Source organism: Cryptomeria japonica, chromosome 6, assembly GCF_030272615.1.
Source record: "Cryptomeria japonica chromosome 6, Sugi_1.0, whole genome shotgun sequence".
Classification (NCBI taxonomy): Eukaryota; Viridiplantae; Streptophyta; class Pinopsida; order Cupressales; family Cupressaceae; genus Cryptomeria; species Cryptomeria japonica.
Window position 1 is genome coordinate 552,275,602 of NC_081410.1, and position 14,769 is coordinate 552,290,370.

The following is a 14,769-nucleotide window of genomic DNA, read 5'->3' on the forward strand; positions in this document are numbered from 1 at the left end:
CAAAACAAGACCACAAAAGGTGGAATTTCTCCTACAAGATCTATCCCTATGTGCACACTTCCCTAAGTGTCTCAAATCCAAACTATGAAGAGATGCATTATCCTAAGTTAACTTAAGTAAAGTGTAATAATATCCATAATGAATATTTATCTACACCAACACCCCCCCTTAAGTGCAACTTAGGGGAATGAAGACTCAAGTCAATAATGCAAGATGGGTCCCAGCTACTAGGCCATGATAGGTACCCATGTACAATATGCAAATGCAAGAAAAACTATGCAATGCAATCTCTCACAAACGGAGAAAGGGAGAAAACCGAGTGGGAAAAAACTCCCCCCCAAAAGAGAGATGAATGTACAAAAGAATCTCAAAGAAGATGGACAAAACCTCAAAGAGGAAAAAGTCCCCCCCATAAGAGAGGAAGGAGAAGTCAGCTGACCCCCCCTAAGGACACATCTTGCACCCCCAAGAGAGCTTGCAACTACTGGAACTTACTCTTAGTGAAAGGTTTGGTGAATATGTCTACAACTTGCTCTACTGTAGGACAATATTGCAAATCAATGACCTGCTTCTGAATGAGCTCTCAGATATAGTGCATATGAATCTCGATGTGTTTGGTCCACTGGTGCTGGATCGGGTTCTTCGAGATTGCAATAGCACTCTGATTATCGCAATGTAGAATTGTCGGCCATGGAGTGGTGAAACCAAACTCTGTGAGAATCTGCTGGAGCCAAATGGTCTCAGTCACTGCATTAACAGCACCTCGATACTCAGCCTCAGTCAAAGAGAGAGCAATAGCATGTTGCTTCTTGCTCTGCCAACAAATGGGGCCTGAACCAAGGTGAAAACTGTAACTGGAAGTAGACTTACGATCATCAAGATTGCTAGCCCAATTAGAGTCTGTGTAACCAACCAAGTGAAGTCCTATGCCTGCTGCATACTGAATCCCATAGTGATGTGTACCCTAGATGTAATGAAGGATGTGTTTGGTAGCTTTCCAATGAAGCTCATGTGGTTCCTGCATGAAGCGGGAAACCATGCCAACTGCAAATGAAATATTAGGGCGTGTATGGGTCAAGTAGATGAGACTACCCACAAGTTGATGATACAAAGTAGCATCAACTAGTGGAGAAGAACATTGAGCCTCAAGCTTGAATCCAGAAAGAAAGGGAGTCGGTGCAGGCTTACAATCAACCATATGAAAGCATGCAAGTAGATCAAGAGCATACTTGGGTTGCGATAGTGTAATCCTAGAAGGTGACTGTGAAAACTCTATCCTGAGAAAGTAGTGCAAAAGACCCAAGTCAGTCATAGAAAATCTGTCATGCAAAGCAAATTTGACCCTGGTAATGATGGATGTGGTACTCCCTATAATGATCAAATCATCAGCATAAAGCATAAGTATCAAGTGAGAGTCATCCTATCACAAAATATAGACATTCGGATCAGAATGACACCTGGTGAACCCTGCCAAGAGAAGAAAGGAATCCATCTTGGCATACCAAGCCCTGGGGGCCTGCTTAAGGCCATAGAGAGATTTCCTTAGTCTGCAAACCAAGGAAGTATCCTAGATGAAACCCTATGGCTACTCCATATAAATCTCATCATCAAGGTCACCATGAAGAAAAGCACTCTTCACATCCATCTGATGCACAACCCAACCATGAGTTGCAACAATAGCAAGTATCAAGCAAATGGAGTTCATCTTGGCTCTGAGCGCAAAGCTCTCAGTTTAGTCAACACCTGCTACCTGGGAGAAACCTTTTGCAACAAGCTGAGCCTTGTACTTATCAACACTACCATCCGCTGCATACTTGGTTCGATAGATCCACTTACATTGAACCATCTTTCTCCCCTTAGGGAGATGGACTAAATCCTAGGTGTTGTTCCTCATCAAGGAACTATACTCCTCCTCCATAGCTGGGTCCCACTCAGGAACCCCTGATGCTTCCCGAAATGTCTGTGGTTCAGAAGTGGTAGCAATGAATGCATGTGGAAGATCCTGATGTTGTGATCAAGTTCTCCATGTATTTGAAGGATCCCCAACAAGAGAACCCGCAGACTCAAGTGTCTGTCGAACCCAACAAGGTCTAGGTGGAGGTGGAGAACAAGGCTCCTCAACTGTAAGTGGACCCTATGGAGGTGTAACCCTATGAGTCAGAGTTGAAGGAGTCTCATCATCTGAATCACTAGCATCACTATCCACAATGGAGAGAGGTGGAGGAGGTAGAGAGGCTAAGCTAGGAGAGATTTCCTCAAAGTGAACACTCCTCTCAATGAACACCTCATCTGACTCAAGATCCATCAATCTATATGCCTTAACACCCTCAGGATATCCACCAAATATGCAAGGTCAACTCTGGGGTTCCAATGCCTTGTGTTTCTGTGGAGGTATGCAAGCCCATGGTGGACACCCAAAGACTCTGAAATGTCTCACAATTGGTTTCCTACCAGCCCAAGCTTCAAAAGGAGTAATACCTTGCAAAGATTTGTGAGGAACCTGATTCTGGATGTGTGTGGCACAACTGATAGCCTTGGCCCAAAAGGCAGGATCAAGAGAATGTGCATGAATCATACAGCTAGCCATTTCTTTGAGACTTCTATTCTTCTGTTCTGCAACTTTGTTCTACTGTGGAGTGTATGCTAAAGAATGCTGAATATCAATCCCCTCAAATGTACAAAAATCTTCAAGTCTCTTGTTCACATATTCCCTTCCATTATCTGTACGAAGAATCTTGACCACTTTCCCGGATTGCTTCTCCACACGAGTCTTGAAGTCCTGAAATTTTTCAAATACTTCACTCTTATGAATGAGAAAGTAGACCCAAGTGAAGCAAGAGTAGTCATCAATGAAGGTGAGGACATAGCCAGCCTTGCTAAATGAAGGTGTTGGAAATGAACCTGCTACATCGTTGTGAACAAGTTGAAGAACTTCCAAAGCTCTCCAAGCTTTCCCCTTATCAAACTTCTCTTCGAGATGCTTGCCCATGGAACAACCTGAACATACACCCTCTAAAAAACTAATTCGAGGTAGACCTGTGACCATGTCTTTAGTGCTGAGTTGTTGAAGATAGCAGTAGTTGAGGTGACCAAACCGCTCATGCCATAGCTTACTTTCTAAATTTGAATGAGTAAGCAAGGCCCTAGAAGGTGAACTTGGCACAAAGTGGGAGAATGTATAAAGCCTTGAGTTGTCATTGACTTGTCCCACTGCTACCAAGGCATCATCATCAAGTTCCTTTACCACAACTAAATCTGGTGTAAACTCAACCTTTTTCCCATTCCCATAGTGAGTGATTTGGTAGATAGAGAGAAGGTTGGTAGACAAGTTAGGAACATAGAGAACATTCTCAAAAGTTCCATCATCCATGTCAACTGAACCTTTCCCTTCAACCTCTACTTGTGTATCATCACCTATGTAAATGTGAGGTACCTTAGATGGCTCCAATGAAGAAAACTGCTCCTTTGTAGAACCCATGTGATATGAGGCACCTGAGTCAAGTATCCACTTCTGTGAAGAACTTGTTGTAGCCACAAATGCTTGCCCTTTTCCCTTGGACTATGAGGAAGAGGAAGGAGATGAATCTTTCTTTGTGTAGGCAGATGGCAAGTTGATGTTGTTTTTCTTAAGAAGATTAGTTAACTCATCAACTTGCTTTGTGTGGCATTGATGCTCATCATGACCATACTTCTTACAATATGCACAAGTTGGTTTATCCTTCTTAGGTGGTGTCCCCTTCTTGGAAGAGGATGAAAAATCACCTTGTGATGGAGAGGATGATTGTCCTTTTTCCTATTGTGGCTTAGACTTGGAGTGCTTCTTCTTCTTGTTGGAATCTTTGCCTTGACTTCCTTGATTCCCTTGATTAGCCACCAAAGCCTGGGACTTTGAAGACTTGAGAAGCCCCATGTTCAACAACTTAGATTGTTCTAATATCAACATTTCTGTGAAAGCATCAAATGAATGCATAACATAGGAACTCCCCACTATCAAATGATGAGTTTGGAAGCTAGACACAAATGCTGCATATTCTGGTGCAAGCTTGTCCAACAAGTTGAATATCAACTGAGCATCCTTTTTGTCAATTCCACAATCCTTAAGCTTTTCTCTTAGCTCATTTTCTTTGGTGACATAATCTTGGATTGTATCAAAACTCTTGGGATCCGAGTTGGTGAGCTCATTCTCAATCTTATAGCCTCTGATTTCATCAACTTGACCATACACTTTCAGAAACATATCCCAAGCATCTTTGATTGTAGTACACTTTTCAATATGAAAGATGAGGTCATCTGATACATACTTGCACAAAATTCCAAGATCCATGCAATTCTTAGTGAGCCATTCTAATTGAGCATTAGGATCACCCTTAGGATTAGGTGGTGTTGCTATTGTTCCATCTATGTAATGCGTGAGACCTTTTTCCATTAATTTGCTCCATACTTTAATTTTCCATGATGCATAATTATGTGGAGTTAAAGGTGGAAATTTATGAGGACTCATTGCAACAAAAATGAAAGAGCACAAGGAAAGAGAGGCACAATCACACAAGACACCCCCCCAAAATTCACTTAATCAAAGAACCCCCCAAAAGTGATGATTTGACACTTTATACTTAGTGCATGTACAATGGGCCATTTGCAAAAAATGGCAAAGTGGACTTCTGATTTCAATTTTACAACTGCCTCAATAAGGCCAAAAGAGACTCAAACTAATAATGCAAGAGATCTAAACTAAGATCCAAGCAATTTACAAGTACCAAATAGGCCAAATAAGACCAATATCTGAAATCTGATCATAGATTATGAAAGTAGATGAAAAACAAATGCACTTTCAAAAAAAATGGCACCTGAAAAGGAGGTCGTATGAGCTCAAACAAGGCCTTTGAAGTTGTAGAATTGAGGATTGGACAGGTACAGCTGAGAGAATCTAAAAATTCTGAAAAACCTATGCACCAAAACCAAAAAATAACCACACCACTGTGAAGAGCATGAAAAATTAGCCCAAATAAAAAAAATTGTACCCAAAAAGGAGCAAAATTGAGTAAGTTATGGGCTTCCAAAGTTGACCCAAAAATCCAAACTGCTCAACGGAGAGAGGTCTAAAAATTTCCAAAGAAAATGTTGACTAGGCGCTGACTGGGCATAAGGTACAGATCCCAATTATTTTCAATTTTTTTTAAAAAAAAAATTTCAAAAAAAATTTCAAACTAGAAAATAAATTTTTTTTTTTTTCTTGAAAAAAATCTGAAAATTTTGTACCGTACTGCCCAAATTGGGCAGAAAATTTCCTCCACACCCAAAAATTGATTTTCACCAAAATAGATCAAATTTATACTCGATTTTTATGGAAATGGCCTCCTGGACACAATGGTGAGGTCGAAAACACTCCAAGATGCCTCCAAAAAGCGCGGTTCCTCAGATCCAAAAATAGAAGCCTTCCACGATGTCTCCAAAAACCAATCAATGAAACCCCAATGGCTCTGATACCATGTGAGATTTTGCCAAGATCAAGGGCACAATGAAAAGTATAAAAATAGAGACAAAAGAATGACAAGAACAAACTATATTCTCATCAATATGAAAATGATCAACTGGATTCACCAATACAATGAATATAGGCCTACTTATATAGGCAAGCCCATATGGATGTACGAGCACACAATCAGGACATGTGGCTCAATGAGAAACATGGGTAGGTAAGAAATACTAGGGGTAGATAGGAGAAATAATATAATATTCCACAAGAGGTGGATGACCCACCGAATGTGTAGTGTAACAACATAACAAGACCACAAAAGGTGGAATTTCTCCTACAAGCTCTATCCCTATGTGTACACTTCCCTAAGTGTCTCAAATCCAAACTACGAAGAGATGCATTATCCTAAGTTAACTTAAGTAAAGTGTAATAATATCCATAATGAATATTTATTTACACCAACAGTTATGGGTTTGACAACATTAAGATACATAGCTAAGTCATTATCATTGGAAAAAGACATCTAATTCAGGGTTTTCTAGATTATCCTTATCAATTAGTTTAGGATGAAGAAGGGGTAAGTCATAATAATTGTCATCATTAGGTGCTTCAAAGTTCTTGACATAATGGTCATAATTTGGCGTAGAGTAGGTAATGTCATAGATAGAATGATGTTGAGGATAGTCTCTCCCAAGTGTTCTCCAATTAGTTCTAACAAAATCAATATCAGTATTTTGTAGTTCACACTCAAATGGTTCTTCATCTAACATTTGTCCCCTAAACGAATGGATTATATCAACACACACATCTTTAGTACTGTAAGTTCCTTCTTGATTATTTTCAATAAATTCATTTGCATTTTGAAGTTGACATACTTGTGTACATGACATAGAGATTTATTTTGCTATCTTTTGTCTTCTTTCAAACTCGGCTTCTTCTCAATTAATAGTCAATCCTACTTGACTATCTCTTAGTTCTTCTATGGTTCTGCCATACCTCAGTACATCTTGCTCTTTATTTGATAGAAATTTGATATTTCCAGATGCTTGATCCATATCTGTTTGTACTTCTTGTGGCGTTACTTCTTTGTCTTTTTCATCCCCTTTCTTTTGTTGTCTTATATATGCCTCTTTTCTCTGGATTCTAAGTTCGTCTTGTCTTCTTTCTAAATCCATCTTCTGTTTTGTAATAGACAAGTCTTCTTTTGTGATGGCTACTTGCTCTTCATTTTTTTCTTCACTTGATATACTAGATGAGACATCTGGACCCCATTCATATTCATTTGAATCTGTCTTTGAACCATTGTCTAGGACTACACCACTATACAACAAAAGAATGTTGTATGGTGCAAAAAGTTCCCTGATTTCTGCCATCTCTATTTTCACTATTTCTAGAATATCTTGTTTAGATTTTACATTTGCTCGTATTTCTTGAGCTTGTTGACAAGATTCTTCTTTTCTTTTGATTTCAATATCCTCTTCTTGTTTCTCATGTTCTTCTTGTCTCTGCTTATTGTTTACTATTTATGCTACTTGATGTAGCTTTTCTTTTCATTTTTCTTCTTTGGAGACTGATTTCTTTCTCCACTTTGGTTGTTGATAATTATGGTGCTTTTGATTTGATTTTAGATATCCAAGTTCTGATTTATCTTCTTTAGATTGTGAGTGAGGACAAATAGGTTCTAAAATAACTTGATGTTGCTTACCAATTGGTCATTTTCCTTCATATCCCATTTTTTGCATGATCTTATAACCATTGCCATATTGTTCTATGAGAATATTGATTTCTACAGTTGTTTCTATAGTTTCATTTTCATCTTTGTACAACCAACAAAGAATGTCCATGTTTTCAGTTTCTTCTTCAAGTGTTCTAGCTCTAACAAATGCTCCGTTAAACATGTATTTTGATTTCTCTGAGGTCTATGATTGGATATTTGTAGGTTTTCCATATGACTTAGGTGAAAGTGGAAAATTATGCAAAGAATATTTTCCCATTCCTTCGTCATTTAATTTGAGCTTTTTCTCAAAGGTTTCCCATAACTTTTCTTGAATCTCTTTGTTAGGATATATTGATTCTCTATTATGGGGAACTCTTGTATCTTGTGATGGCTTCAGATTATTGCAATATTGGCTAGAGTCTACAATTATAGTGACCTCTTGTCCTTCATGAGTAAATTTTACACATTGATGATATGTAGAAGGAACTGTTTGCATGTTGTGAATCCACGACCTTCCTAGAAGAATGTTATAAGAGAGGTTCAAATCTAAAACTTGACATAATGTATTCCTTTCCACAGGTCCTATTTTTATTGGTAACACCACAGTTCCTTTAGAAGAATGCTTTTCTTCATCATAAGCCTTAATAGTTATTTTCTTCTTTGGATCTACTGCATTTTTTGAATATCCCAAAGCTTTTATTAAACTTAATTTACAAATGTTTAAGCCTGCTCCACCATGTATGAGTACGTGTTTGACACGTGTTTTATTAATGGTGACTTCAACATATAAGGGAGCATTGTGAGGATGTTTCAAGGACACGTCATCATTTTCAGAAAATGATAAGCAATGAGGGGCTATAAGGTGTCCCACCATGTTTTGGAACTGTTGGATTTTGCCAAGATCAAGGGCACAATGAAAATCATAAAAGAGACAATAGAATGACAAGAACAAACTGTATTCTCATCAATGTAAAAATGATCAACTGGATTAACCAATACAATGAATAGAGGCCTGCTTATATAGGCAAGGCCATATGGATGTATGAGCACACAAATATGACAAGTGGCTCAATGAGAAACAAGGGTAGGTAGGAAATAGGTGTGGGTAGGTAGGAGAAATAATATAATATTCCACATGAGGTGGATCATCCACCGAAGGTGGAATTATCACTCCACAATAAGTGGATATGATAGTGTAATAACAAGATCAACACCATAAGAGGTGGAATTTCTCCTACACACACTATCCCAATGAGGCACAAACTCCCAAGTGTCTCATATCCAAACTACTATGTAATGCATTATCCTAAGTAAACTTAAGTAAGTGTAATAATATCCATGATGAATAATTATTTACACCAACACCCCCCCTTAAGTGCAACTTAGGGGAATGCACTTAAGTCTACAAAGAAATGCAAGATGGGTCCCGGCTACGAGGCCATGATAGCTACCCATGTACAACATGCAAAACAATGCAATGCAATCTCTCACAAACGGAGAAAGGGAGAAAACCCAGTGGGAAAAAACTCCCCCCCAAAAGAGAGAAGAATGTACAAAAGAATCTCAAGGAAGAAGGACAAAACCTCAAAGAGGAAAAAGTCCCCCCCATACATAGAAAGGAGAAGTCAGCTGACCCTCCCTAATGACACATCCCGCACCCCCAAGAGAGCTCGCAACTGTTGGAACTTACTCTCGGTGAAAGGTTTGGTGAACATGTCAGCAACCTGCTCTGCTGTAGAACAATACTGCAAATCAATGACCTGCTCCTAGATGAGCTCTCGGATATAGTGCATATGAATCTCGATGTGTTTGGTCCGCTGGTGCTGGACCGGGTTCTTCGAGATGGCAATGGCACTCTGATTGTCACAATATAAGACTATCGGCCGTGGAGTAGGGAATCCAAACTCTGTGAGAATCTGCTGGAGCCAAATGGTCTCAGTCGCTGCGTTAACAGCGCCTCGATACTCAGCCTTAGTCAAAGAGAGAGCAATAGCATGTTGCTTCTTGCTCTGCCAACAAATGGGGCCCGAACCAAGGTGAAAACTGTAACCAGAAGTAGACTTACGATCAACTAGATCGCCAGCCCAATCGGAGTCTGTGTAACCAACCAAGCGAAGTCCTGTGCCTGCTGCATAGTGAATCCCATAGTGATGTGTACCCTGGATGTAATGTAGAATGCGTTTGGCGGCTTTCCAATGAAGCTCATGTGGTTCCTGCATGAAGCGGGAAACCATGCCAACTGCAAATGAAATATCAGGGCGTGTATGAGTCAAGTAGATGAGACTACCCACAAGCTGACGATACAAAGTGGCATCAACTGGTGGAGAAGAACACTAAGCCTCAAGCTTGACTCCTGAAAGAAAGGGAGTCGGGGCAGGCTTACAATCAGCCATATGAAAGCGTGTAAGGAGATCAAGAGCATGCTTGGGCTGTGATAGAGTAATCCCAGAAGATGACTGTGAAATCTCTATCCCGAGAAAGTAGTGCAAAAGACCCAAGTCAGTCATAGAAAATCTGTCATGCAAAGCAGATTTGACCCTGCTAATGATGGATGAAGTACTCCCTGTAATGATCAAGTCATCAACATAGAGCACAAGTATCAATTGAGAGTCATCCTGTCGCAAAATGTAGACATTCAGATCGGAATGACACCTGGTGAAACCTGCGGAGAGTAGAAAGGAATCCATCTTGGCATACCAAGCCCTGGGGGCCTGCTTAAGGCCATAGATAGATTTCCTTAATCTGCAAACCAAAGAAGTATCCTGGATGAAACCCTGTGGCTGCTCCATATAAATCTCCTCATCAAGATCACCATGAAGAAAGGCACTCTTCACATCCATCTAATGTACAGCCCAACCATGAGCTGCAGCTATAGCAAGTGTCAAACAAATGGAGTTCATCTTAGCTACGGGTGCAAAGGTCTCAGTATAGTCAACACCTGCAACCTGCGAGAAACCTTTGGCAACAAGCCGAGCCTTATACTTATCCACACTACCATCCGCTGCAAACTTGGTCCGATAGATCCACTTACATCGAACCATCTTTCTCCCCTTAGGGAGATGTACTAGATCCCATGTGTTGTTCCTCATCAAGGAACTATACTCTTCCTCCATAGCTTGGTCCCACTCAGGAACCCCTGATGCTTCCCTGAATGTCTGTGGATCGGAAGCGGTAGCAATAAATGCATGTGGATGATCCTGATGTTGTGATCGAGTTCTCCGTGTATCCAAAGGATCCCCAACAAGAGAACCCGCGGACTCAAGTGTCTGTCGAGCCCAACGAGGTCTAGGTGGAGGTGGAGAATGAGGCACCTCAACTACAAATGGACCCTGCGGAGGTGTAACCCTGCGAGTCGGAGTTGAGGGAGTCTCATCATCTGAATCACTAACATCACTATCCACAATGGAGGAAGGTGGAGGAGGTAGAGAGGCTAAGCTAGGAGAGCTTTCCTCAAAGTGAACACTCCTCTCAATGAATACCTCATGTGTCTCTGGATCCATCAATCTGTATGCCTTAACACCCTCAGGATATCCAACAAATATGCAAGGCCGACTCTGTGGTTCCAATGCCTTGCGTTTCTGTGGAGGTATGCGAGCCCATGCTGGACACCCAAAGACTCTGAAGTGTCTCACAATCGGTTTCCTACCAACCCAAGCTTCAAAAGGAGTAATACCTTGTAAAGCTTTGTGAGGAACCCGATTCTGGATGTGAGTGGCACAACTGATAGCCTCTGCCCAAAAGGCGGGATCAAGAGAACGTGCATGAATCATATAGCTAGCCATTTCTTTGAGAGTTCGATTCTTGCGTTCTGCAACCCCATTTTGCTGTGGAGTTTATGCAACAGAATGCTGAAGATCAATCCCCTCAAATGTACAAAAGTCCTCAAGTCTCTTGTTCACATATTCCCTGCCATTATCTGTACGAAGAATCTTGATCACTTTCCCTGATTGCTTTTCCACACGAGCCTTGAAGTCCTGAAATCTGTCAAATACTTCATTCTTATGAATGAGAAAGTAGACCCAAGTGAAGCGGGAGTAGTCATCAATGAAGGTAAGAACATAGCGGGCCTTACTAAATGAAGGTGCTGGAAATGGACCTGCTACATCACTGTGAACAAGTTGAAGAACTTCCAAAGCTCTCCAAGTTTTCTCTTTATCAAATTTCTCTTCGGGATGCTTGCCCATGGAACAACCTAAACATACACCCTCTGAAAAGCTGATTCGAGGAAGACCTGTGACCATGTCTTTAGTGCTGAGCTGCTGAAGATAGCGGTAGTTGAGGTGACCAAACCGCTCATGCCATAGCTTACTTTCTGAATTTGAATGAGTAAGAAAGGCCCTAGAAGGTGAATGTGGCACAAAGTGGGAAAATGAGTAAAGCCTTGAGTTGTCATTGACTTGTCCCACTGCTACCAAGGCATCATCATCAAGTTCCTTTACCACAACTGAATCTGGTGTAAACTCAACCTTTTTCCCATTCCCATAGTGAGTGATTTGGTAGATGGAGAGGAGGTTGGTAGACAAGTTAGGAACATAGAGAACATTCTCAAATGTTCCATCATCCATGTCAACTGAACCTTTCCCTTCAACCTCTACTTGTGTATCATCACCTATGTAAATGTGAGGTACCTTCGATGGCTCTAATGTAGAAAACTGCTCCTTTCTAGAACCCATGTGATATGAGGCACCCAAGTCAAGTATCCATTGCTATGAAGAACCTGTTTTAGCCACAAATGCTTGCCCTTTTCCTTTTGACTGTGAGGAAGAAGAAGAAGATGAATCCTTCTTTGTGTAGGCGGATGGCAAGTTAATGTTGTTTTTCTTGAGAAGATTGGTTAACTCATCAACTTGCTTTGCGTGGCATCGATGCTCATCATGACCATACTTTTTGCAATATGCACAAGTTGGTTTTTCCTTCTTAGGTGGTGTCCCCTTCTTGGAAGAGGATTGTTGATTGCCTTGTGATGGAGAGGATGATTGTCCTTTTTCCTGTTGTGGTTGAGACTTAGATTGCTTTTTCTTCTTGTTGGAATTTTTGCCTTGACTTCCTTGATTTCCTTGATTTGCTACCAAAGCCTTGGACTTTGAAGACTTGAGAAGCCCCATGTTCAACAGCTTAGATTGTTCCAATATCAACATTTCTGTGAAAGCTTCAAAAGAAGGCATAACATAAGAACTCCCCACTGTCAAACGATGAGTTTGGAAGCTAGATACAAATGCTGCATATTCTGGTGCAAGCTTGTCCAACAAGTTGAATATCAATTGAGCATCCTTTTTGTCTATTCCACAATCCTTTAGCTTTGCTCTTAGCTCATTTGCTTTGGTTACATAATCTTGGATTGTATCAAAATTCTTGGGATCTAAGTTGGTGAGCTCATTATCAATCTGGTAGCCTCTGATTTCATCAACTTGTCCATACAATTTCTGAAACATATCCCAAGCCTCTTTAATTGTTTTACACTTCTCAATGTGGAAAATGAGGTCATCTGATACATACTTGCGTAAGGTTCCAAGAGCCATGCAATTCTTAGTGAGCCATTCTAATTGAGCATTTGGATCAGCCTTAGGATCAGGTGGTGTTGTTATTGTTCCATCTATGTAGTGTGTGAGACCCTTTTCCATTAGTTTACTCCATACTTTAATTTTCCATGATGCATAATTATGTGGAGTTAATGGTGGAAACTTATTAGGACTCATTGCAACAAGAATGGAAAGAGCACAAAAGAGGCACAATCACACAAGACACCCCCCTAAATTCACTCAATCAAAGAACCCCCCCCAAATGTGATGATTTTGGCACTTTATAAGTAGTGCGTATACAATGGGCCACTTGCAAAAAATGGCAAAGTGGACTTCTGATTTACAATTTTACAACTGCCTCAAGAAGGCCAAAAGAGACTCAAACTGATAATGCAAGAGATCTAACTAAGATCCAAGCAATTTACAAGTACCTAATAGGCCAAATAAGACCAATATCTGAAAGTACAATTTTCACTCAAAATCTCTGAAATCTGATCATAGATTCTGAAAGTAGATGAAAAAATAAGCACTTTCAAAAAAAACGGCACCTGAAAAGGAGGTCGTATGAGCTCAAACGAGGCCTTTGAAGTTGCAAAATTGAGGATTGGACAGGTACAGCTGAGAGAATCCGAAAATTCTGAAAAACCTGTGCATCAAAATCAGAAAATAACCACACCACTGCGAAGATCACAAAATTTTAGCCCATTTCAAAAAAAATTGCACCAAAAAAGGAGCAAAAATGAGCAAGATATGGCCTTCCAAAGTTGGACTGCAAAACTGAAAAGCCCAATGGAGAGGGGTTAAAAATTTTCAAAAAATGCTGATGTGGCGCTGACGTCAGCAAAACACTGTGTTAAATTTGACGGCCGTATGACTGTCACGAAAACTTCACTGCCTGTCTGACTGGGCGTCCGTACTGTACGGACAAATGACTCGGCCTGCTGACTGTGCAGTCCGTACTATATGGAATATGCGACGTGGCAAACTGACGTGTCATACGGATCAGATCTGTGTGTCACAGTACGGTAGAGCTAACTGTCTGTACGGTTTACCCGCGGGCCCGTGGCCGCCTGCCACGTGGCGGGCGCGGTCCTCCGGTCTTTGGGATTGGTGTCCGTGTGGCGGGGACGAGCAGCGGAGCGGCGGGAGGACTAAGCCGAGGCCGGAGCGGACGTTGCCGGAGGAATGCGGGCTCAGAGCGGCACCGGCCGGGAGGAGAACCTGCGGGCAGCGGCGCGGGAGGGAGACCCGGGAGGCGGGCGGGGGGCCGGGAAGCGGTGCCAGCGAGACTTCGGCGAGACTTCGGCGCGTCGATGAACGGAGTCTGCAGGTTCCAAGCGGCGGACGGTGACGGTACAGCCAGGAGCGGAAGCCGGGGTCGAGGTACGGTCTGCGGCAGACAGGGTACACGCGGCGCATAGACAGGGTCTTCGGCGGCGGAGGGTACACTGCAGATCTGTCTAACCTACAACCTGCAGGTCACGGGCGTACGGGGGGGGTCTGCGGACCCCCCAAAAACCAAAGTTTTTGATTTTTTTTATTTTTTTTTTCAACTTCTTTTTTTTATTTTTTTTGAATTTTTCGAATTTTCAAAACAATATTCTGAAAAAATGAAAAAAAAAAATTTTTGAAAAAATATATATAAAATTCGAAAATCCGTACGATATAGCAAAATTGGGGAAAAAAATTTTCCTCACCAAAATAGGTCGACTTTATAGTCAAAATTTATGGAAATGGCCTCCCGGATTCAACGGTGATGTCCAAATCGCTGTAAGATGCCTCCAAAAAATGAAGATCCCCAAATCCGAAAATAGAAGCCTTCCATGATGTCTCCAAAAAACTAATCAACGAAGCCCCAATGGCTCTGATACCATGTTGGATTTTGCCAAGATCAAGGGCACAATGAAAAGCATAAAAGAGACAATAGAATGACAAGAACAAACTGTATTCTCATCAATGTAAAAATGATCAACTGGATTAACCAATACAATGAATAGAGGCCTGCTTATATAGGCAAGGCCATATGGATGTATGAGCACACAAATATGACAAGTGGC

General features: G+C 41.1%; 1 protein-coding gene across 1 annotated transcript in view; it reads left to right on the top strand.

Moving 5' to 3' along the window:
• Positions 1-14,133, top strand: part of LOC131876696 (uncharacterized) — a 110,254-nt gene extending 96,121 nt beyond the window's left edge. Inside the window, exon 2 of the mRNA XM_059222153.1 lies at positions 13,734-14,133. Within this exon, the coding sequence (XP_059078136.1) occupies positions 13,734-14,133 (400 nt within the window). The remainder of the gene's footprint in view (positions 1-13,733) is intronic.
• The last annotated feature ends 636 nt before the right edge of the window (positions 14,134-14,769 follow it).